Here is a 22,800-nt window from a genome sequence, read left to right on the forward strand (position 1 = left end):
TTACACCCTTTCCTAATGACACCGATACAGAGAGGCAGAGAGAAAAGTACTGAAAAAAAAAAAGACGTAAAACTCACTGAATAAGTTCAGTGTCTAAGTGGGATTTTTTGGTTATATATGGAGCACATCAGAAACACAGATTTGAGACACTAGTTAATGACAAAAGCAGAGTAAACTATGGGAGAACCAGGCAGATAAGCTACTAGACCATGTGTAAAACCAACAGAGAAGGGAACAAAATGAAGACGAAGAGAAACCACAAAAAACATAAAGTTGATCTTTTTGCTTTTTCGTTTCTATTTCTTCATCTTCTTCTTCTTTACTACTTTTCCAGCAAAAACAGAGATTGGACCCCTCTCTCATTCCTCAAAAAAGAATCCCCACCGACCCCTTCCCAAACCTAGTATCACATTTAAAACACTACATCCGTTGTTTATAGTTTCTGAACCGCCAAAAAAAACAACCAACCCAAGATCAACGCATCTTTCAGTAAAAAAGGTCAGCCATTGCCAAAGCCCTAATCGGTTAACACCAACATTGTTTCGAAACATTTAAAACCCTATGGAACACTGTGTTGCAATTTCACAAAGAATAACAACAAATCGATGAGTGCACTCAAGACCACTAGAATCCAATTCCATAGGCAAACTCACTTACCTGCGATGATGCCCGAATGGCGCTTGAGAGACTTGATCTCTTCCGAAATGAACAAAGAACAGCAGAAATACGCCAAGAAAAATAAAAAGGAAATTACCAAATTATCCTCCATATCCGTTGTTTATAGTTTCTGCTGCTTTTGCGTTTTTGTTTGTTTTTTTGGCGGTAAATGGGATGTTTTCGGGGGTTCTTGCCTTGGGTCTCTGGTGTTTCATTCAACGGAAGAGAATGATTGTATTAATATTAACTGCTTTAATTCGTGGGAAAGAAATCTTACAGACGACGTAGAAGAAAGAAAGAAAGAAAGAAAGAAAGAAAAGAGTGATTGTATTAATATTAACTGCATTAATTCTTACAAAAGAAGGTCTCAAGAAAAGAAAAAAAAACAATGACAACACTAAGCGACGGCGACTTTCTTTCTCTTCGCTACTTCTGGTTCAAGGGCACCTAACTCCCTCTTCAAGCTGCGAACCTTGGGGACCTGCGGTTCTTCTTCTTCTTCTTATTCGGCCATCTGGTACACATCCATGTGGAGAAGGAGCTGAGTATCGGTGGAAGCGGGTGATGTGGAGAAAGAGGGGAGCTCGGACATAATGCGTTGGAGGGCCTGGGACCACAGCTGGAAATCAGAAAGGACGGAGACGACGGTGCAGCGCCAGCCGAAGCGGGAAGTGAGGGAGGCGTACTCGAGGCGGAAGGAGCGGCTCTCCATGTTGAGGGTCCCGCCGGGAGGAGTAGCAGGGAAGAGGGTGTCGATGCGGGTGACGGTGACGGCCAGTTGGGGGCATCGGTACGTCGTCTGAAGAATCACACGCGGTCTAGTTAAGATTTAATCATGATTCTGCTTCTAACCGTTTCAGTTTCTCTTACCTCTGTTATCCACCCCTCTTCCACCGATACTCAGTTCGTTCTCCACATGGATGTGCACCAGATGGCCGAAGAAGTAGAACCGCAGGTCCCCACGGTTCGCAGCTTGAAGAGGAAGTTAGGTGCCCTTGAACCAGAAGTAGCGAAGAGAAAGGAAGTCCCTCAGCGTAGTGTCGTCATTTTTTTTTCTGCTTGAAGAGGGAGTTAGGTGCCCTTGAACCAGAAGAAGAGAAGAGAAAGGAAGTCCCTCGGCGTAGTGTCGTCATTTTTTTTTTCTTTTCTTGAGACCTTGTGTGTTTCTCTTACCTATCTTATCTACACCTCACTTTTATATAAAAGTTAAAATAATTATTTACTAATTTATCAATTTATATAATTATTTATTAATTTAAAATAAGTTAAAATCTATATTAGTTTAATCAAATAAAACTATCTTATAAAAGTTAAATCTATCAAAGTAATTTTATATAATAAAACACCCTCTTTTTTAATTTTCTAAATTTACTATTTTAATATTATATTTAATTACTATTTAAATGTTAAAAATTTAGATATTTTAAAAGTAATAACTTGATTAAAATTTGGATATAATAAAACTAAGGATTTTTTTAATCATTTTACTTTTATAATCTTAATTTAATTTTTAATTAATTATTAATTTAAAAATATATAAAATCTATTTTAGTTTAGTCAAATAAAACTATCTTATAAAAGTTAAATCTATCAAAGTAATTTTATATAATATTTAATTACTATTTTAAGATTGAGAAGTTAGATATTGTAAAAGTTAGAATTTTGATATTATAAAATTAAATTTATTTCAATATTAAAAATATTTTTTAATGTTGTCAAGTTAAAATCTATCTTCACTTATTAATAGAAAAGTTAAATAAAACTATCATACAAATTTTAAATATATAAGACTATTTTATTAATAAATTCCTTCTATAGTTTCTACTAGATACTATGTATCATAAGAGAGCTAGGGGAGTTGAAGATGGAGTGTAACACTTGATTTTAGACCTCTCTAACGGCAATCACTCAAGAAGTTCAAATCCTCAGTACACTTTTAGGAGGATCTTGGTTGATCACCCCACATCCATAGCTGATGAGGTTGGAGCTTCAGATGCAAGGTGGGGGTTGTAGACCATTGAGGAGGATTCTGCCATTGTGCCTCTCACTCTTATCCAATCGCATATTGCAGCCATTTCAAAGAAGCTTACATCAATTCTACTATTTGTACATGGTCTTCTAGTCTAGCCTAATTGTTGTCTGATGATGGTGTGCCACTATCTCCCAAATGATGTAATTTTGCTTTCATTTCAATGGGAAGACTGAGTTCATTGTGTCTCCCACTTTTTCTTTTTAATTGAGATTCCTATATGTATCATGATCTTTTGACATTTTTGTCAATGTAACTATGTTTCTATCAATGGCGAATTGCTCTTTTCTGTGTCAATATCCATGTTGTGATTGCATTTAATTTTTAGATATCAAAGGGGTAACTATTGATAAAATGATGCATCAACCAAGGGGAAGTGAAATTTGAAGTGAGAGAGAGTACAACTATAAAACTTAAGTGCTTGTACATCTCTCGGAGAGTTTTTTTCTAAAGTCATCAAACACATTATTCATGCATCATGCCGTAGGTAAAAATTTAACTAGTGTTTGTAATCATAAAAAAAAATGAGGGAGAATGTTGGATTAAAGCCTCAAGATCCTTCCTTAATCCTAATTTTGATGATAACAAACTAAAAAAAAAATCATTAATATAATTTTAAATTTTTCAAAATTAAAAATGGTAAATTTTGACAAAGAGAGAAATATAGTTGACTACAGCAACAATAGTTGACTACTTCAACATCTAGAATCAGGAGTCTTACATGCAATCGACCACTACACTTTACCAAATAGTCAACTACTTAGATGTTTACAAATGCCAAACACTCAACTACATAGAAAAATAACATTTTATTGGTAGAAACATAAGGTTTCTAGATCCGTAGTTTACTACCTTCATAGAAGTACCTTTAGAATGGAGCCGACCAGACCAATAATAGTCGACTACATCAGAAACAAAGAACTTCAAATTTTAGAAGTAGTCAACTGTATAGCATGCAACCAATTCCATCAATCTAAATAAAACACAACATAAGTCAACTAAATATGTAGTGGTCAATTACATGTGTTCAGTTGAAGCCAGAAAAAAGGTACAAGCAATCGCTACCTTCTTTGTAGTCAATGCCAAGCATAGGAAATGTCAAATATTCAATCTTACATCCTTCTATCCAAAATATGTAGGTCACCAAATTGGTAAGTTGTCCACAATTATAATTACCAGTAAAAATCAAACATTTTGTAAATTTATAAAGTCTTTTGAACGTTGGAGAAGCGCCTATCTAAATGATTTTTCACTCCAAAAGAGAACGCTATCAAATTGTTACAATGATTTTGGGTGTTATCAAGCTCTCCTACACAATTTGAAATCCATTACCTCTCCCGAGGTTACAAAAGGAAGTTTGATTTGATTCCTCTTATTTGAGCTAATTATTTGATCTTTAAATCTTGATCTAACTATTTGACTTTGATTGCTGAACATGTTCTTAGTCATTTTATATTGATTTTTTTGTTTAGTTTGGCTCTTAGTGTGTTCATTTAAGTGAATTATATTTGAAAATCAGTCTTCCCCATAAAGATTGAAATACTTTAACATGGACATGCCATTACTTCTCCAAAATCATCTAGGTCTCAATGGACTTATTTATGTTAGTATTATTAGAAAATGAGCTTAATTAGAGGCACTGGTGTGTTATACTTGTATGATAAATCCATTCCATTAGTTTGTGTAAGTGGATTACAAGCTAAAAATCCTTGTATAGGTTTACGAGAGTGCACATAGTTGCTAACCATAAGTCCCAAGTGTAGATATATGTTGTAATTCAGACATCATTTGATAGTTGAACATAATGAATTAACTTTGGATGTATAAATACCGGGAGGGAGGATAGTAATATAAGATATGGTTGTAATCCAGAATAAATCCTATAGTGTCATTGTAGTTATTTATTTGTAACATTCAATTATTATCTTGATTATGTGTTAGATACCTTGTTTTTGAAGTGAAAGTAAAGATTAACCATAAAAATTGATAAACTTATATCCCCTCTCCCCTTTGGAACGATGATGAACATACAAAGCATTATATAATGCGTTGTTTTTGCCTGCTCAATTCGTCCTGTAACCGACTGATTCATCCCCCGCTGGTTTTGAACAGGGTTCTATAACTAGGCGAGTTGATTCACTGTTGAAGGATGACGATTGGGGTGATTCAAATCGATCTCCCTGACCCCAGGCTTGGACTCGGGCTACCTGACCCAATTCGGATTTTCGAGAGATGAGTCGGTTCCAGAAGCGTTCCGACAAGCTTCGGTACTGAGAATCGCAATTTTGCGGGAGGAGGGTTAGGCATGAAATACTCTGACGGGGTCCGATAATATCTCCATTTTGATTCAGAAAAAATGAAAACTTCAGCCGCCCCTCCCCCGCTTCCTCTGCAACTAAAACATAGCCGTTCTTGTTCTTTCGTTCTTGTCCTTCCGCCTGTATCTCGCCCGTATGGTTCTTCTTCGAGTTTCTCTTCCAATAGTCTCCGAAGATTTCCGGGGCTTAGAGTGCTGTGCAGCGGAGGGAATGGTTCTGGTACAGGTGTCAGAGACTCGTTTATCACTTTTTTTTTAATCAATAGATTGTGTTTGGAAATGGATATATGCTTTAGTCGGTTTGTTGATTTCTGCAATTTCTTTTTACATTTTCACGCTTTCACGTAGGTAAGTCAGGGGATGTTTGTGTCCTGGATCTTCTATAATAGAGATTATAATTATTTTGTTGTTCGTTCGTGATGTGGATAAAGACATGGTTCATACTTTTCTGCTGGATATTTTATCTAATAATGTATCGGTTTGGCAAGTAATTTGGTGTGGTTTTGATGCTTAAAGAGTGTTGGCTCCTAATTGCTTCGTTACAAGTGGTATACTAGACGTTTGTTTGTTAGAGCTAATTTTAACTACCTATGCATTCTGTTATTGTTATCAATTCGACGACCAAGTATTTTTCACTGGAGACTTGGAATAGGTGGGCTTTCCATTGGACCCGGTTTAGTTAGATGGTAGACAATTGAGTCGTAATTTTACACACAGATAAAAAATTATTTAGTGTGACATTTTGTGATGTTTCTTTTTTTTTTTTTTTAATTTTTGTTGCTTCTCACTGGATTACGTACCTTAATTTTTGGTTTTAAAGTGCACAGTTTCAAGCCTGCAGAATGAAAAGTGGGATAAATGGTAGCTGCATCTTGTGTGCTGCAGTGGAAGTTAGTGAAGCCGATCTTTTTCCTGGAGTACAAAAATATTTTAAAAGTTGTTTTTGTGGTCCGGAATATACATTTCTTGAGGAGGAAATGGATGGGCTGCAAGAATTTTTGGTTTCTCCTGAAATGCTCTCATGAATTTTCTTATTGTACTTATGACTGTCGCTGTCGACTGAAGTTTATTACAGCTTAACTCTAAGCAAGATGCTTTGGAATTAAATCTACTCTTTTCAACCAAAGGATATAGTTATTGTTGCTACTTGCTAATTAATCTTTCTATGGTTCCCCACTTTCATGTAAATTGGATCTTTTTGTATTCTTTTTGTATTCTACTACTCATATTTGGACATATTATAAAATGTTTTATGAACTTCCAGTCAAGCCTATTGCTGAGTTAATGCTCTCTCACATGCTTACGGTTTGCTGTTTAGATAGTATTTGTAAGATTGAAACTCTACTAGATTTTGAGTGAATAGACCAACTCCCCTACCTCTATCTTTGGTAGCAGTTTTGTCGTTCATATATATGGACCTTTTTGCATTTTGTTCTGGCCAGAGTTTGTTATTTCTCCTGTTTCTGTTTGCATGGAAATAATTGTTAGCATCCTTTGCACTATGCCTTTTGATTGATTTTTCCCAAGTTCTAACAGATTTCCTTGATTCATTCGAGATGAATCATGTTTCTTTATCAGTTTTGTTCTCTACATTGTCTGACTTTTTTCCTACTACTAATGTGCTTTGGCTGGATTCATGGCCCGAATCCTGGTAAGGGATGTCATTGTGCCTTTCTAGGGTCTAGTCATCATTGTTTTTTTCATTTTAAAGCTGTAATTGTCTTTGAACAGCTTTGGTTCTTTTGTTGTGGTTTGCTTGCTTTTGATATGTTTTTGGTAGTAAAGATGGATGAGTTGTGGTGGGGACACCAGTATGCCCATTGGGCTCTAGTGGACCCACTAATTATGTTTGAAATTATTTTTATAATCCTTTTATTTTATTTTATTTTTAGTTTCTCTTTCCTAATTTTACTGCATTTGATCAGATATTGATCTAATCTGTTTTGAATTTTAAATTTCATTTTTATATTTAGTTTATCTTTCCTGATTTTACTGGATTTAATTAGATATGGATCTTATCTGTTTTGAATTTTAAATTTCAATTTTAGTTATTAATAGTCTGTAATAACATGTTGAAGGTAGCTTTGAAGATGAATTAATAAAATTTCCCTGTTTTTTCTCTCCATCTCCCTTCTTCTTCTTCTTTTTCTTCTTCTTCCCCTTCTTCTTCTCCTTCTTCTTCTCCTTTCTCACATCTTCCTCTATCTTATTCTTCCCAGTCCTTCTTCTTTCTTCTCTATTATTCTTCTAAATTATTCTTCTCAATTCTCCTATTTCTCATTCCCAATTCTTCTTTTTTCTTCTCTATTCTTCTTCTTCTAAATTATACTTCTTAATTCTCCTATTTTTCATTCCAAATTTTTTTTTCTTCTTTTTTTTGTTTCTCTATATGAAGCCAATTAATCAACAATCCGAGTCCCAATTAAAATTTGCACAATTTTCCCGCATCAACTTGGTATTAGAACTGAAGATCCCTTCGGCAAATGTTCTTCTGCATCGGCAACCGAGAATCACAATTTCAATTTCCAAGTCTTCATTGCTTCAAATTCGGAACCCAAATTCAATCTTCCTCCCTGATTTTCCCTTTGCTTGCTTCTCTTTCCCCCATTAGATGAAGCGATTTTTTTCCTTCTTCAAACCGACTGTTGTAGCCTTCACAAAGCAATTGCTGTCGTTTATTAAGAAGTTTGTTGGCCCACTCTCCCGCCGCCGGCCCTTATCGTCGGCCTTCCGTCCTCCTTCCCCAACCCCGATGGCACTACTGACGCCACACAACTTGTCACAACCACCATGCGTTGTTGAAATCCACCAATTAGCCATCACCACCAAGGAGAGCCATTGTGCAAATCAACCTCGTCCTCTACCGTCATAGATGGACCTTCATGACCCCACCGATGCCATTGATTTCGTCGCCGAAAGACACGAAAGACTTCTTTTGTTTAATAGGCCCAGTACTGGTGGGGACACTAGTATGCCCATCGCCAATGGATGCACAAATTATGTTTGAAATTATTTTTATAACCCCCTTTATTTTATTTTATTTTTAGTGTATCTTTTATGATTTTACTGGATTTGATCAGATATTGATCTTATCTGTTTTAAATTTTAAATTTCAGTTTTATTTTTAGTTTATTTTTCCTGATTTTACAGGATTTGATCAGATATTGATCTTATCTGTTTTGAAATTAAAATTAAAATTTTAGTTATTAATAGGTTGTAACATCATGTTGAAAGTAGCTTTGAAGATGAATTAATAAACTACTGTTCTTCTTCTTTTCGTTTCTCATGTCTTCCTCTCTCTTCTTCTTCTAAATTTTTCTTCTCAATTCTCCTATTCCTCATTCCCAATTCTTCTTCTTCTTCTATTTGTCTTCTATTCCTTTTCTTCTTCCTTCTCTATTCTTCTTCTTCTTCTTTCTTATTTATTATTCTTCTCAATTCTCCTATTTCTCATTCCTAATTCTTCTTTTTTCTTCTCTGTTTCTTTGTACGAAGCCAATTAATTAACAATCTGATGTCCCAATTAAAATTTGCGCAATTATCCTGCATCATGTGCACTCAAAGGATGAGCCGGCGTTTTCTGTTGATCTCATTTTTTATTTTTTCATCCAGTAGTTACTCTGGCTGTTTCTACAACATATACTACTGCATAATGCCAAACAGGTTGGAAGTCCGAACTTGTTTGATGGAAAAATAGGAACCTGAGCAGTCATGCTTGTTACATTAATATGTATTATTGGACAGGAATTTAGAGCTTTACTGATGGAAGTAGAAATTATTAGGTGTCCACTGGCAAAAGATTTGTACTGCCTTGAATTTTTTATTCTTAATTTTCATTGGAGGCTCATTGCCTTAGTTGATTAGTGAAAATAATCGACTTGCATGATTTCTGGCAGTGTCCAACCCCCTGTGCAGTTTGCGGGTTTAAATCCTGGCACAAATTTTGTGATTATTCTTTTGATCAGATAAGATTTTTTTAGCAAGACAACAATCTTCATAGTATAGTGTTTGTTACAGTGATACCAAGGCATAATGACTCTGGCTTTTGTTAAACAAAAAAAAATTGTATTGACAAAATCGATTAGTGGTTTTAGTTTTAGGAACTTCTGTTTCTCATGCTATCCTGCAACAAATAGGAAAAACTAACACTTTGTCAATTGTTCATTTTCCTTTGTCTACCTGAAATGAGTATTTGCAGGAAATGTTGATAGCAAATCTGTGTTAGATGCTTTCTTCCTTGGAAAAGCTCTTGCTGAAGCAGTTACTGAACGTATAGAATCTGCTGTTGGAGAATTTTTGAGTACTTTTGGTCGCATTCAAGCTGAACAGCAAAAGCAAGTTCAAGACCTCCAGGTAGTAAGAGTTTTGCTGAAAACCACTGCCTAGCTCTTTATTTTCTGGTTGCTTTTTTGTGAGTTTTCTTTGGATGCAATCAATGCCTCAAATAATAGATCTTGGTTAGCATTTGAGAAGAGGATGCTCAAATATGATTCATTACCATGAACCATTACCCACTAAAATATTGTCGGTTCTCATTGCCTATGAGACACAATCTTGTTAATTTGCCTTTTCGCCTCACAACTGTTTATCAGATGAAATGTCAGTCCCCTGATAGAGAGACCATTTGAACTCAAGATATCAGATCGAGAAACCTGCCATATGCGGCCTTGAGCCAAGTGCTCAATACTGTGCAGACAGGAGTTTCCATGGAAAAAAATGTGTTCTGGCATAATCTTACTTGCCAGAAATGAAATTTTAGTAAAGCTTGTATCACAGTGAAAAGAAATGTAAAGTTGAATGGTGAATTGGCTCTTCCATGATTTTAGCTTGAGTTTGATCCTGAATTAAGGACAGGCCTTCATTTATGCAGTCAAAATAAGCATAACATATCTCCGCTTAAGAAGTTTCCGAGGAATGCTTTTCTGTTTCACCCATCTAGTTATTAGAAATTTGAAGTCTACAAGTCTATTTTTTTTGACAAATATTAACAGGATGCTCCACTGATTACAGGACGAGGTATTGCAGAGAGCCAGAAAAGCTAAGGGCGAAGCTACACTGCAAGCTCTGGAAGTAGAAGGTCTCATCCCAAAGCCTACGGTAACTCCAGCAGAAAATGGAAGTCCTGTTGTTTCGCCTCCATCAACTGACACTGCTAGTGACGGAGACCTTTTCCAAGATATGATGGAGGTTTAGTCTTAGAAAATTAAACGAAATGTTTGATACCCATTCTACTATAAATTAATGCCCTCAGCATCAAAGACGGATTTAAGTTCTTTTGAATGATACCCATTCTACCAAAAATATCTTTATCTGGGCCAACAACTATTGTTTTACACAAGTATCTGTAAAGCTGATTTCTCAACGGAATTACAGTAAAAATACACAGGGTAGAGGAACTACAAAGATGCTTGCAGTATAGACATTATAAAAAATGTTCAGTTTAAGGGTCTGATCTCAATGCCTTCAATGATAAGCCCCTTCTTCAGGCTTCTCCCCTTGACCTCCATGATACTCATCTCTACATCACCACCCTCGCCGTCATTGAAAAACCGACCCAGCTCAATCTCCATCCACCCGTCGTTCCTGGCATGCGGTACATGAGCAAATTCAATTGCTCTCGTCAAGCTTCTGACCCTAGTCAAGGTCTCCAGGTTTCTCAGCTGCAGCATCGGGCTTATGTCGACGTGCAAATATCCGTTCTTTTTTAGCACACGACCTCCCACTTTGACAAAGAGCTCCGCCGGAGGGTAATCGAGCCCGGTTGCTCCGTCAACTGTTTTCAGGAGGAGACAAGCGACGTAATCTGTTTTGGGGGATAGCATGCTAGCATTGATCTTGCCATGGATCTCCAACCAACAGACGCCCAGGAGCTCCACAGCCTCTCGGAATCTGTGGATGAAAGGAAGTCGCTCAAAAACAAGGGTTTACTTGATAGTTGAGGGTTGAGAAAAGTATCATAATTCAGTATTCCCCTCGGAGGTGAGGAGAGAAGATTCCTATGGTTTTCTCAGAACCTCGAACTACGCATGGGGATCCATCTCCAGCACCTCGGAGCATCACCCCATATGATCAGCAGCTCCCTGGAAGACAACGTGTAGCATTTTTTGCCACTGGACTTCTCTAACGAAAATCTCTGAAATTGCACAATCTTTCAGTAAGAACATATTTGACTGTGGATACTATCAAGTATTCTCTATCAAAGAGTGATTCTCGATGGTGGAAAAGTAGACAGAATTGAGAATTTCCTTGGCAAGAGGTGAATGAGAGTATTAACTAGGGCGAAACGAAAAAAACAGAAAGAGCAGATCGAATAGAATATGAGGAAGCCAGCTGAAAGGCAGGAAGAAGTTCGAAACTGGCTCTGCTGCTCAAGCTTGACAGCTTATTTTACTTGGTTCAATGCAACACACATGGCAGGACAGCCGATCGAGCTCTTTCCTGCCCGAAAGCTTAATTACAATTTTTCGCCCCAATTTCTCTTTCAATATTTTAAAATAATCAAAAGTGGAAAAACTTAGCAGGAGTGACCATGATTTAGTTCAGAAATTACAGTCTTCAACAATGATCCTTTTCTGGATTAAAAAAAAAAAAAAAGGAGTTTATTTCTTGAAACCCTCGATCTGTAGAAAAATAGACAATATTAGCTTATCTTTTCATTTTGATTCAAGAGACAGAGGAGAGAAGACTACCATTTTCCCCTCATCCACAAGAATGGAATCGCAGAGACGCAAATAGAGATCCTTCTTGGACGAGAATTCCACGGGAGAGACCGATCTTGAGATGACCTCCAAGTAATCTGGCGGCAGAAATTTCTCCCACAAGGCGTCGGATTCAGAAGCCGTTCTGAAGACGGATGAGACCACCGCAGATCTGCAAGCATCCAGAGGCATCGTGAAGGAGAGAGCATGAGAAATACAATTCCCTGGTAAGTCAGAGAAATCAGCCACCCTTTCTTCCTCCATTTCTTCACGCTTCTCTCTCAGCTCACTTTCAAGGTGGCGACTGGTAAGCTTTAAGTAACAAAATTTTGCAAAAACAGTCGAATTCCACGAGGACTCTTAGAGCCCAAGCGTCCTCCAACTTTTGTTGGTCAGGTCGATTTTGTCATGAGCTTGGACGGCGCGTTTATTTATTCGACAAATCATTTTAGACTTTTCACTGGGGACGTGGCGGCCTTACAGTGTCACCTGTCTGAGCCATGGTTAGTTGGGGTCGGACCTCTCATTTCTCCTTTTCTATGAGCCTCCCTCCTACAGGACCGACTTTGGCAAGAATATATGTAAATAGTAAATAGTAAATAGTAAATAAGACAAACAAAATATATTATACTTAAAAAGTAAATTACTAAATCATGATTGATAAAACATTAAAATATAAATAATGATAAATAAAAATTACAGGTCACTCATTAGGGGAGAACCCCCTACCTTCTCTCCTCTCTCCCCTTAATTTTAAATGGAGGATGCTGTATAAATACCCTAATTTTAAATAGTAAAACCACACCAAATTATTTTCATTTAATATAATGGACTAGACCAAATCATGGTATATTTTGGTTATATTTTACTTTTTAAAAGTAACTTGCCTACCGATAATTTTTCCAAATGTATATTTTTCTATTTGGTAACTTTTTTTTTTTTTTTTTTTTTTGTGTATTTTCACCTTTTCTTTCAATTTTTGAGTGGGTTAACTCGAACCCAACCCAAAACCCAAAGGATCCTAGTTGAAGTCCACATTTCTTACCTGTTTAGATTTGAGTTAATGTTAGGTTGATGCAAGTAAAAACCAATCCATTGTCACTCTTACCTCCTCTCCCCTTTATTTTCTTCTCGATGGTAAGTCTTTCCAAAGATAGGAGATTGAGGGAGGGGGAAGGGCTCTCCTCTCCTCACAGTGTAAAAGATCATGCACATACCCAAGGGAGAGAGGGGAGGGAGAGGTGATGCAGTAAATAGGTTTTTAAACCTTATTATTAATTCTTAATTTCTTTTTGCTTAATTTGTGTTTTTCACCCTATTGAATAATTCTAATGTGTAATGTGATTTTAAAGTAAAAGATCAAACACAAATTATAAATCACATAAAGAATACTCAAAGATTTATAGTGGTTTACAATCGATTCGAGTTGCTAATCCCTTCCTAAGGTATTTTTCACCTCAGAGTTATTTCACTATGTTTGATAAGTCAAATGACATCTACAACAAAATCCTTTCTTGCCAATTTTAATACTACCCATACAACGACTTACGCTACTCAATTAATCACAATTAATTTACAATGCACTCACGTAGATTTATAACAACAAACTAGGCTTCCATTCTAGACATACAAAAGGATTTTTTTTTTGTAATTAAATAAACATTTTTTACCATATCCCAAAGGAATTTGTAGTAGCTCACTATGTTACACAAGCCTAGACCCACAAAAGAATTTTTCAACAACAGAGGCACATGCAAGGACTTACTCTCAACAACAATTAGGTGCACTTAGGGGTGGCTTCAAACTAAGCCGGTTCGCGAGCTGGCTCGGTTCGGCTCGGGACCGGCTCGGTTCGATTCGTCATTTATCGAACTTGAGCCGAGTTCAAGCACCGAAATCGGCTCATTTACCTTAACGAGCCGAGCTCGACCGAAGCTAGGTTCGGTTCGTCGGCTCGTGAGCCGGCTTGAAGTGAGTCGAATCGGTATGGATCGGTAACAGGATCGCGAGCGAGAGGGGGAGTGGGAGCAGGAGCGAGAGCGAGGGGGTGAAAATTTTTTCCTACCCCCTTGTCACTGCCGACCCCTCCCATCGGTTGTTGTCGCCGCCTCTACCACCGTCGCAGTTGTTCGCCGGCCGTCTATACCTCTGTCGCAGTTGCTCGCCGGCCGCCTCTGTGGCCGTCCGTTCGCTTTCTTCCTCTCCTAGTCGTCGCCTCTGTTTTCGTCGTAGCTGCTTCCGTCACCGCCGCTTCCGTCGCAGCCGACTCTGTCGTGGTCGTCATCCCCGACGATAGGTCCTCCCCGGCGCCGTAACCCCCTTCCCTCTGCGTCGTCTCGGCGGAAAACCAGAACAGGGGAGAAATAATCTCCCCCCTCCCTCGTGAGAAGATGTTCTCGCACTTACGAGATCATAAAATTAAAAAAAAATTTCCTCTGGAAAAAATTTAAAATATATTTTATAGAAATAATTTTCTATAAACTATTAGTGTCTCATTTTTTTAAATATTTTTCCAATTGAAATTTTTTATTAAAAATCATATAATTTTCTAAGTAAGATTTTTCGTACCAAGATGGGGTAGAAAACTGTATAGAAAATTTTTGAATAAGTATTTAACAGTTGATGCTGTAATACTTTTAGCATGAAGTAATTTTCATTGCAATTTTGTGTTTGATATTTTATTTAAATAAAAATTTATGGATAAGTTTAATAATATATTAGATTGATTATTAATTTTTATTTATTTCCCTAGAAGAGACAATAAAAGGTCCATTTAACTTTCCTAAGAAAATTTTAAAATATTTCCCGTAATTTTCTAATAAGTCACTAATAGTAATAAGATTTTATTTAAAGGTTTTTTTGGGAATATGTATCATAGGAAAAATATTTTTAGTTTTTCCTAGAATATAAATTTTTATCTAGGGGCACTAAGGAGGCCATAATAAATTATGGCCATATTCAAAAATTACAAAACAAGCTAGACAACAATTGGAGTAAAAAATATTAATATTGGTGCATTTTAATCCATTATTGAAATTCAATCTTGAACCTCACCTATCATTATATATTTTAAAAATGTATGCATATTTTTATATATAATTTATTCAAAGCCACCCCTATGTGCGAGATCAAAAACAAGGGAAAAAAAACTCTTTGCCCCTTCCTCATGGCTCTTAAATAAATTGAAAAGATATTTCAGTAGAAATACGTTTCTAGAGACTATTAGTGGTTTTTTCAATAAATGTTGAAAAGACATTTTTAATAGAAATATAGGGACCATTAGTGCCTCATGTTTTTTCAAAATATTTTTCTAATTATAAATTCTTTTTAAAAAATCATATAATTTTCTAAGTAAGATTTTCTTGCCAAGATGGGTTAGAAAACCATATAGAAAAAATTTTGAATAAGTATTTGATAGTTGATGATGTAATACTTTGAGCATGAGACAATTTTCATAGCAATTTTGTGTTTGACATTTGATGTGATTAAAAATTTATCGATAAGTATAATAATATATTAGATTAATTATTAATTTTTATTTATTTCCTTAAAAAATTCAATAAGAGGTCCATTTAACTTTCCTAAGAAAAATTTAAAATATTTATTTTAATTTTCTAGTAAGTCTGTAATAGTAATAAGATTTTATTTAAAGGATTTATAGTTTTTATTTGGGTGATTGTAAATTGATAGTAATATTTTATTTAATTTTGTTGTGTTTGATTATTGTATGGAGTTTATTTATAATGTTATGCAATGTATGGAGTGTTTAGATTATTTTATGGAGTGTATAAACAATTTCATGGAGTGTTTATGGAATGTATAGACAATTTTATGGAGTGTTTATGCAGGTATTATGTATATTGATTATGCCCAATTTTAAGTAGAGGTCATGCCGAATTTTATACAAGTATTATATATATAGATTATGCTCAATTTTAAGTAGAGGTTATGCCCAATCTTATACACATATTATATATATAAGTTATGCCCAATTTTATGTAGAGGTCATGCCCAATTTTATGTAAAATGTATGCATAATTTTATATACATTTTATTCGATATATATTTTTTGAAAAGTTTTAAATGTATGTTGAGGCTCGAGCTCGGCTCGAAATATTTAAATCAAGCTCGACTCGAACATAAGCAGGTTCGGGCTTGGCTCGGCTCGATGCCACCCCTAGGTGCACTTACCTAGAGCTGCACAAGGATTTGTTGGTCCTGGAGTTTGGTACTTATCTAGAAAATTAAATTGCAACATAAATAAACATAGATAATATTTAAGTGGTTGGGCCAAATTCGGCTTAAGTCACACTCAAACAACTGTTTGAGATCCAGAGATTTTTAATTGTCACAATATGTTGAGATTTTTTATTACCAGAGATTTATCTGATCACATAATCAAACCACTCTTATGGTTAATAAAAGAAGATGTTACATACAAAAAAATAGTTTAAAGAAGACACTCTTGTGGTTTGTTGGTTGACTAACAATATGGAGGAATTCGTCACAAATAATGTGGTTTATTTGAAAACAACAAAACTTGTACAAAACTTTATTCTAGTTTTGACACTTTGCAAAATTATATGATCATTTTAAGACTATGTATAATACCAAACATGGGGAGAATTTGCATGAATACTTTGCTAACTTTAGAGGACTTATGTAAGAGTGGACACTTGGATAGTCGTTCTCCACTGATATTGCAGTTCAAGACTAGCAAAGAGAAGCATCGATGGCTATCATCTGTCTTGAAATTTTGAATCCACATCTTGAAGTAGCTAAAACTCAGGTTCTTAGTTTACTGCCTTGCATTCTTTTGATGATATATGTGCTACAATGTTTCACATACTAACTCCAAACTGTTGGCCCAATGGCTTTAGGGGGGGTTGTGATTTTAGAATATAAAATAAAAATTTGAGTGTTGAATGTCCAAAGTAAAATAAATGACTACAGTAAACTACCATAACGAGACCATGATTTTTTGTTTTTGAAGTTCACCAAATGGTAATCTCAACCCAAGAACTCTCACTTAAGACAATTTCACTAATATGTTCAATTAGCTAAAATTACAAGTAAAGAGATTCCAACTTATTTTGAGCTAAGTGTAATACCCTATGACACAACCTAAATCTACCCCAATGATATTTTTTTACAACTAAATTCTGGCTCTAATGGGCACTCCCCTTCTAGATTTAAGGTTCTAGAAGACCTCTTTCAAAAGAAAGTGAGAATACAAAAGGAAAATGAAAAAAAATATACCATCGTTTTGGAGAGAAAGACTTCTCCTAGAGAGATTCAAGTTTTCAACTTAGAACATGTGAATGAAGTATGTGGAGCTTTGATTCAACTAGGAATGCCAAGAGATTTGAGAGAAATCGAATAACTTGGGAAGATTCAGCCTTTTTCCCTCAAAAAGTGTAAAATCAGATGTTCAAATTGGAGAATCATTAGTGAAAGCTTTGGTATACCAAAATGTGCTTAGTAATTGCTCTCCAACGAGTTCAAGAGCTTGTTTATAAAATTCCTAGCAAAAATAGCCATTTTTTACTATTTCAAAAACTTGCAAAAAGTTTTAATTGATCAACAAAAAATATCCTTCTTTTTGTTGGCTCATTTGTTTTGGAAGACTCTTTGGCCAACAAATTTTACACTTCAGTGGGATAGCCTTCTATTAGTGATGAAAGAAATTCGTTTGGAAGATCCCCTGCTAGCGAATCTAGAATTTGTTGGGCTATGATTCTTCTAGTGCTCTTCATTTTTCATTGGGTGACTCTTCTACCTGTGAAACTCAAATTCATTGGCAGAAATCAAAATTATTTCAATAACTAATTATTTAAGAAATCTTTATTTTGAATTTTTGCTAGCAAATTTATTTCTAAAAATTTGTTTGGCAAAGATTTGCTTCTGCTAGTGATTTGAAAATTCATTGGTAGGTCTTTTATCCTTTTAAATATATTTTTAAAATTTTCCCAATCTAATAAATAAAATCATTAAAAAATAAAAATAATTAAATATAAAATAAACTATATATAAAAATAATATATAATAAAATCTCAAAAAACTTTACAACTTATATAAAATTATATTTTAAAATAAAAAAAGTACAAATTAAAAAAAAAAAACTATACACCATCATTGGGAGGATCTGAGAGTGGTTGGCTCAGCATTTGCATATGTTGAAAGAACAACTGTATCTGAATCTCTAAGTTCTTCATGTTATGCTCATGCTCCTCAGCACGACGGTCATACTCCTTAACATGACGTTGTACATTTCTCAGCTGCACCTGAATCTGGGACATGGGACAACACCTCTTTAGTTTTCTGCTAGTTCTCTATAAGTATAGTTGTCTGAGACGAAGATGGTCGGGCATTATATGGAGCTCCACAAACCCATCATACAATGGCACTCTCATCATGTATATCACCTGCTTTCAGTGCCTCTCCTAGCAGTCGCTGCATCTCCTCTTGTGAAAAATAACATACATTAAATTTATATTTTCTCAAAATGAAATATTATATTTATAAGAAAGTTATACTAACATATTGTTCTTCAAATTCCTTAGTTCCCCTGTAATCGGACTGACAAGTAATCAAAAATGCTCAATATCAGAGCAATTTGTACCCTACACATTTAGAAATATACATGCATGTAAGTATATTAAATTAGTAGCATATTTAAAAAAAATATTCCAAATTAAATACATACCATATCCTCTCGGATACGCATAAAAGACTTAGACTCAATAGTATGTCAAAAATTTTGTTTCCAAACATTTTTCACATTTACTTGGGAATGTCTCTGTAAATGAAAATTTGACATGAGTAAACTAAAAATTTATTGATATTTTAAAAAAAATCCCTAATAATCTAATCAGTTGGAACCTGGAAACCCCTCTATAAGGAGTAGATAGTGACATGGGGGTAACCCCCACTCTCTCTATACCAGTCGGCATAGCATTCCGGTGCTATTGGAATGCAGCACTCAATATAGCATGCATAATAGTTCGTGCTGGCACAATATTATTCAAGTCAACATCAAACTTCTCCTATAACACACTGTTGAAGAGCAAACATGGAAGAGTCTTATATGACTCTCACAATAAGAAGTCTTACAGAACCACAATTATTATGGAAGGAGGCTTTACAGAAGAGTTTCAGTTTAAAGATGTTTTAGTTATGTTAGTCTTCTATTTATGTTGAGTTATTTAATTATGCTAGGACGTATCTTTAAGTTTAGAGTTTGGGTGTCATTGGGACAAAGTTAGTTTAATTTTAATTGGACTCTACTACTTTCCTTTATTATAAATAGGGGTTTATGTACTCTGATTACATCAAATCAATGAAGTTTTTCTCTTTTCCATAAATTCAACACACACAAAATTATCAAAGTTAACATTATAAACTAGAAAAATAAATATAATTTAATTGAATAATTTATAATACTATTGAAGAGCAGATATGGAAGAGTCTTACATGATTCTCACAATAAGAAATCTTACAAAGCCATTATTATTATGGAAAGAGGTATCATAGAAGAGTTTCAATTAAAAGATTTTTAGTTATGTTAGTCTTCTATTTATGTTCATTTATTTAATTATGCTAGGACTTATCTTTAAGTATTAGACTTTGCAAAGTTCAAGGAAGAACTTGTTTTCTTGAAGGAGGCGAATGGAAGCTATATAAAAAATGCATCAAGACAAAGTGGATTGATGGAAAAACAATCATGTGATAGACTTACATTTTAAAAGAAGTGTTTAGACTTAGAACAATAAGTCAAACTTCTATCACTCAAATCCACACCCAAGAGGAAAGTTGGGAAGTACAAGAAAAAGCAAATCAAGAAGTTCTCTCTCATTCCTCACATTAGATGCCACTATTGCAATGAGTTGAGTCACTTTTCCCACATTTGCAAAGTTAAGAATGAAAATGGCATCAAACAAACTTGGTTACCCAAATAAACCGAAAAGATTGTGGTAACCCAAAAGAACTTGGGCAAACAAATTTGGAAACCCAGAACTTCAAATGTCATCCCAAAGGGACCCAACCTAAATGGATCTCTAAGGGTTAAATTCTTCATGATGTGGATTTGTCTCCAAGCCAAGGCTTCAAAAAATATTTGGATTTTGGATAGTGGTTGCTTGAGGAACATGACCGGTGATAAGAAGAAGTTCGTTGAACCAAATCCCATAGATGGAGGTCAAGTAACTTTTGGAGACAATAGCAAAGGTACCATAAAAGGAATTGGTAAAATCGATACATCAACCTCTTTCATATCCGATGTGTATTATGTGGGTTGGAAGATGCGCTCAAGCACACAAGCTCAAGACAAGAAGTCCTCACGTCAAAAGAGTGACATATGTGTAAAATATGGTACTTTCCATAAAAATGGCATAGAGGTGTAAATATGTGTTCCTTTTATGCCTTTTGTTTTATAAAGTTGTAGCCCTAAGGGCATTGTAAAACTATAAATAAAGCATTGGCTAAGAGGTAGAGCATTGAAGCCCTCTCCTCTCCTTCCACAAATTCATCCAACTCTCCTCTTTCTTAGTTGACACAAACCCTTCTTCCCTTAATCCAAACTCTTTCCTACTACATTCTTCTTCTTCTCTTCTCCTTTCTATCTTCTTCTTCTTCTTTCTCGTGGATCTAAAGTTCTTCTCACGAGATTCTAAATTCTACATGGTATCAGAGCAAGGATTTTAGGATCCCATTTGATGAAGTAGTTATGAAATCTATCCAATAAATTGGTATAAGAAAGAGTTCAGCCATGAAGAGATAAATTAATTCTCTTCTTCTTTACATTTTATTTTTCTTCTTATTTACATACTCCTTCTTCACGTTTTTTTCTTCTTCTTGAACATTGAATCACATCAAGTCAAGATAAGCTTCACAAGTTGTGAAGATTTATTTTGATGACTAAAATGATGTTATAATCTTGATCTTCTTGTAGATCAATTACAAGCTTGATCAAGATCAGTTGCTTCTTATGTCTTATCAAGATTGACGTTTGAGATTTAGTTAGCTTTATGTAACTTGGATTAATTTCATTTGAGGTAGAATTATAGCACATGTTGCTATAAATTCACCCACTTGATGTTGTTCATGGGATTGTGTTATGTTGTTGGATGCCCATTATATGTTTGATGAAATTCCAACACTCACTTATCCCTATTATTTTTGTTGCTCTTAAACTTCAACAATTGCATTTTTTTTCCGTTGAAGTATTCCCATGAGCTGAAGATAAATTGTCTTTCGTGTGTCTTGATTTGCCTCTAAATTTTCTCTAAATTTTTTTGCTCTTGGTTTGTGTTGGAGTTTGGATTAAGGCCTAAGCGGTTGCATCTACCTTCTCCTCTTTGTTTTTCTCTTTAAGAATATAAGAGGAATTGAGTGATGGCTGGATCTTATTCTCACTTGCCAAAAACACAAATTTGTTGATAATTTGGTGCTTACTCTCGTGAAGAAAATTTGTTCTTCTTTTTCCCTCTATTGTTGGTGACTGATTTGGTCCATGGGTTCTTCAAATTACATTGAGTAATTGTTATTTGAAGAAGGCCCCTGCCCTTGACCTCCACATTTGCCTTGCCTCATCATGGAGACTGGACACACCAGTAATAAGAGTGACATACTCCGTATTACTACGATTCCACTAAGAGGTCTATTCAATTACTTTAGCTAGTCATAATCAGTATGGAGGGTTCTCATTACTCGTGACCTTCTAAGTCATGTTATCAAAATCCTTCCTCCGATTGATGAAGAAAATGAAGCCTACCACAAGGGGTTAAAAATGATAACATGGTTATCAGTTGGCTCATCAATAGCATGGAAGATCATGTAGCTAACATTGTGGTCCACTTCGAAACAGCCAAGGACATTTGGGACACTTGTGCTAAGCTTTACTCGAGTACTGCCTCATTACAAAGAGTATATGATGTCTTACAAAGTATGTTGCATACTAAACACAGAGATAACATTCATGAATTTTTTGCCCGATTTCGGGGCCTTCTCCAAGAATGGAAAATAGCTCAGCCATACTCCACTGACATTGCTATTCAAGAATGACAATGAGAGGCCTTTGCAACAGCTATTTGCTTGTAAAATATTAAGCCTTACCTTGAGGTTGTGAAGACCCAGCTTCTAAGTTCCTCCGCTCTTCCATCCTTCGATGACATCAGTGCTACGTTACTACAGATACCTAATCCATCCCCTCCTTCTCCTATTGATGTTCCAACGGTTATGTTCTCCAGCAATCGTGGTACATCATCCTCATACCAAAGACGGGGTGGAAATATGAGAGGGGTAGAACTATGAAGGGGGCAAAAAATAGAGGTGGTCGAATGGGTCCGAATAATTCCCGTACTGAGTCTCGACTTTGTAATTATAGAATTTAGGATCTCATGAGAGGAACTTTAGATCAATGAGGGAGAAGAAGAAGGAAAGAGAAGGAAAGGAGAAGAAGAAGGGCGTGGAAGGAGAGAATTTGGATTAGGGAGAAGGGGTTTGCGTCAAGAGGAGAATGAGGGCTGGACGAATTTGTGGAAGGAGAGGAGAGAGCTTCAATGCTCTACCTCTTAGCCAATGTCTTTATTTATAGTCTTTACAATGCCCTTAGGGCTACAACTTGATGAAACAAAAAACATAAAAAGAACACATATTTACACCCCTATGTCATCTTGAAGAAAAACACCATATTTCACACATTTGCCACTCCTGTGACGTGTGGTTTTCTTGTCTTGAGCTTGTGGGCTTGAGCCTATCTTCCAACACTCCCCCTCAAGAAGGAAGAGAAAAGACATCATAAATACCTAGCTTGCCACATATAAAAGATAGAATTTTAGATGTATCAGGCTTAGTGAGAATATCAGCTACTTACTCTTGAGGTGAAACATGTTTGAGGGATATTATTCCTGCTTGAAACTTCTCCCATATAAAGTGACAATCCACCTCAATATGTTTCGTTCTTTCATGGAAAATTGGATTTGAAGTAATATGAATGACTGCTTAATTATCACAATGCAGACCCTTAGAACCCTTTTTATAAAAACCTAATTCTATAAGAAGTGTCCTAACCCTTAAGAGTTCACTAATTGTATGGCCCA

General features: G+C 35.4%; 2 protein-coding genes and 1 long non-coding RNA gene across 4 annotated transcripts; 1 reads left to right on the forward strand and 2 right to left on the reverse strand.

Annotated features, from left to right (window-relative positions):
• Window positions 1-967: 967 nt before the first annotated feature.
• LOC137961839 (uncharacterized) lies at window positions 968-1,595 on the reverse strand. Its single transcript, XR_011115084.1, has 2 exons — window positions 1,528-1,595; window positions 968-1,456 (listed from the first exon to the last, which is right to left on the reverse strand). It is a non-coding gene; the product is annotated as an uncharacterized lncRNA (long non-coding RNA).
• A 3,294-nt stretch (window positions 1,596-4,889) lies between these two features.
• Window positions 4,890-10,196, forward strand: LOC137962908 (uncharacterized protein At4g13200, chloroplastic). 2 transcript variants are annotated; one of them, XM_068810035.1, is made up of 3 exons: window positions 4,890-5,229; window positions 9,202-9,356; window positions 10,014-10,196. In XM_068810035.1, exons 1-3 carry the CDS (start codon window positions 5,043-5,045, stop codon window positions 10,194-10,196), a joined length of 525 nt encoding a protein of 174 aa, XP_068666136.1. In that variant the 5' UTR covers window positions 4,890-5,042. The 2 variants fall into 2 exon arrangements, with proteins under 2 accessions (XP_068666136.1, XP_068666137.1); XM_068810036.1 differs by having other exon boundaries at window positions 4,890-5,223.
• A 242-nt stretch (window positions 10,197-10,438) lies between these two features.
• Window positions 10,439-12,085, reverse strand: LOC137962907 (F-box protein PP2-B15-like). Its single transcript, XM_068810034.1, has 3 exons — window positions 11,693-12,085; window positions 11,018-11,136; window positions 10,439-10,892 (listed from the first exon to the last, which is right to left on the reverse strand). The coding sequence occupies exons 1-3, from the start codon at window positions 11,963-11,965 to the stop codon at window positions 10,439-10,441; spliced, it is 846 nt and encodes a 281-aa protein (XP_068666135.1). The 5' UTR covers window positions 11,966-12,085.
• Window positions 12,086-22,800: the final 10,715 nt, after the last annotated feature.

The sequence above is a fragment of the Aristolochia californica genome, unplaced genomic scaffold (assembly GCF_029961685.1).
Source record: "Aristolochia californica isolate CCGP_79_NKW_82.1479 unplaced genomic scaffold, dmAriCali1.0.hap1 SCAF_4, whole genome shotgun sequence".
Lineage (NCBI taxonomy): Eukaryota > Viridiplantae > Streptophyta > Magnoliopsida > Piperales > Aristolochiaceae > Aristolochia > Aristolochia californica.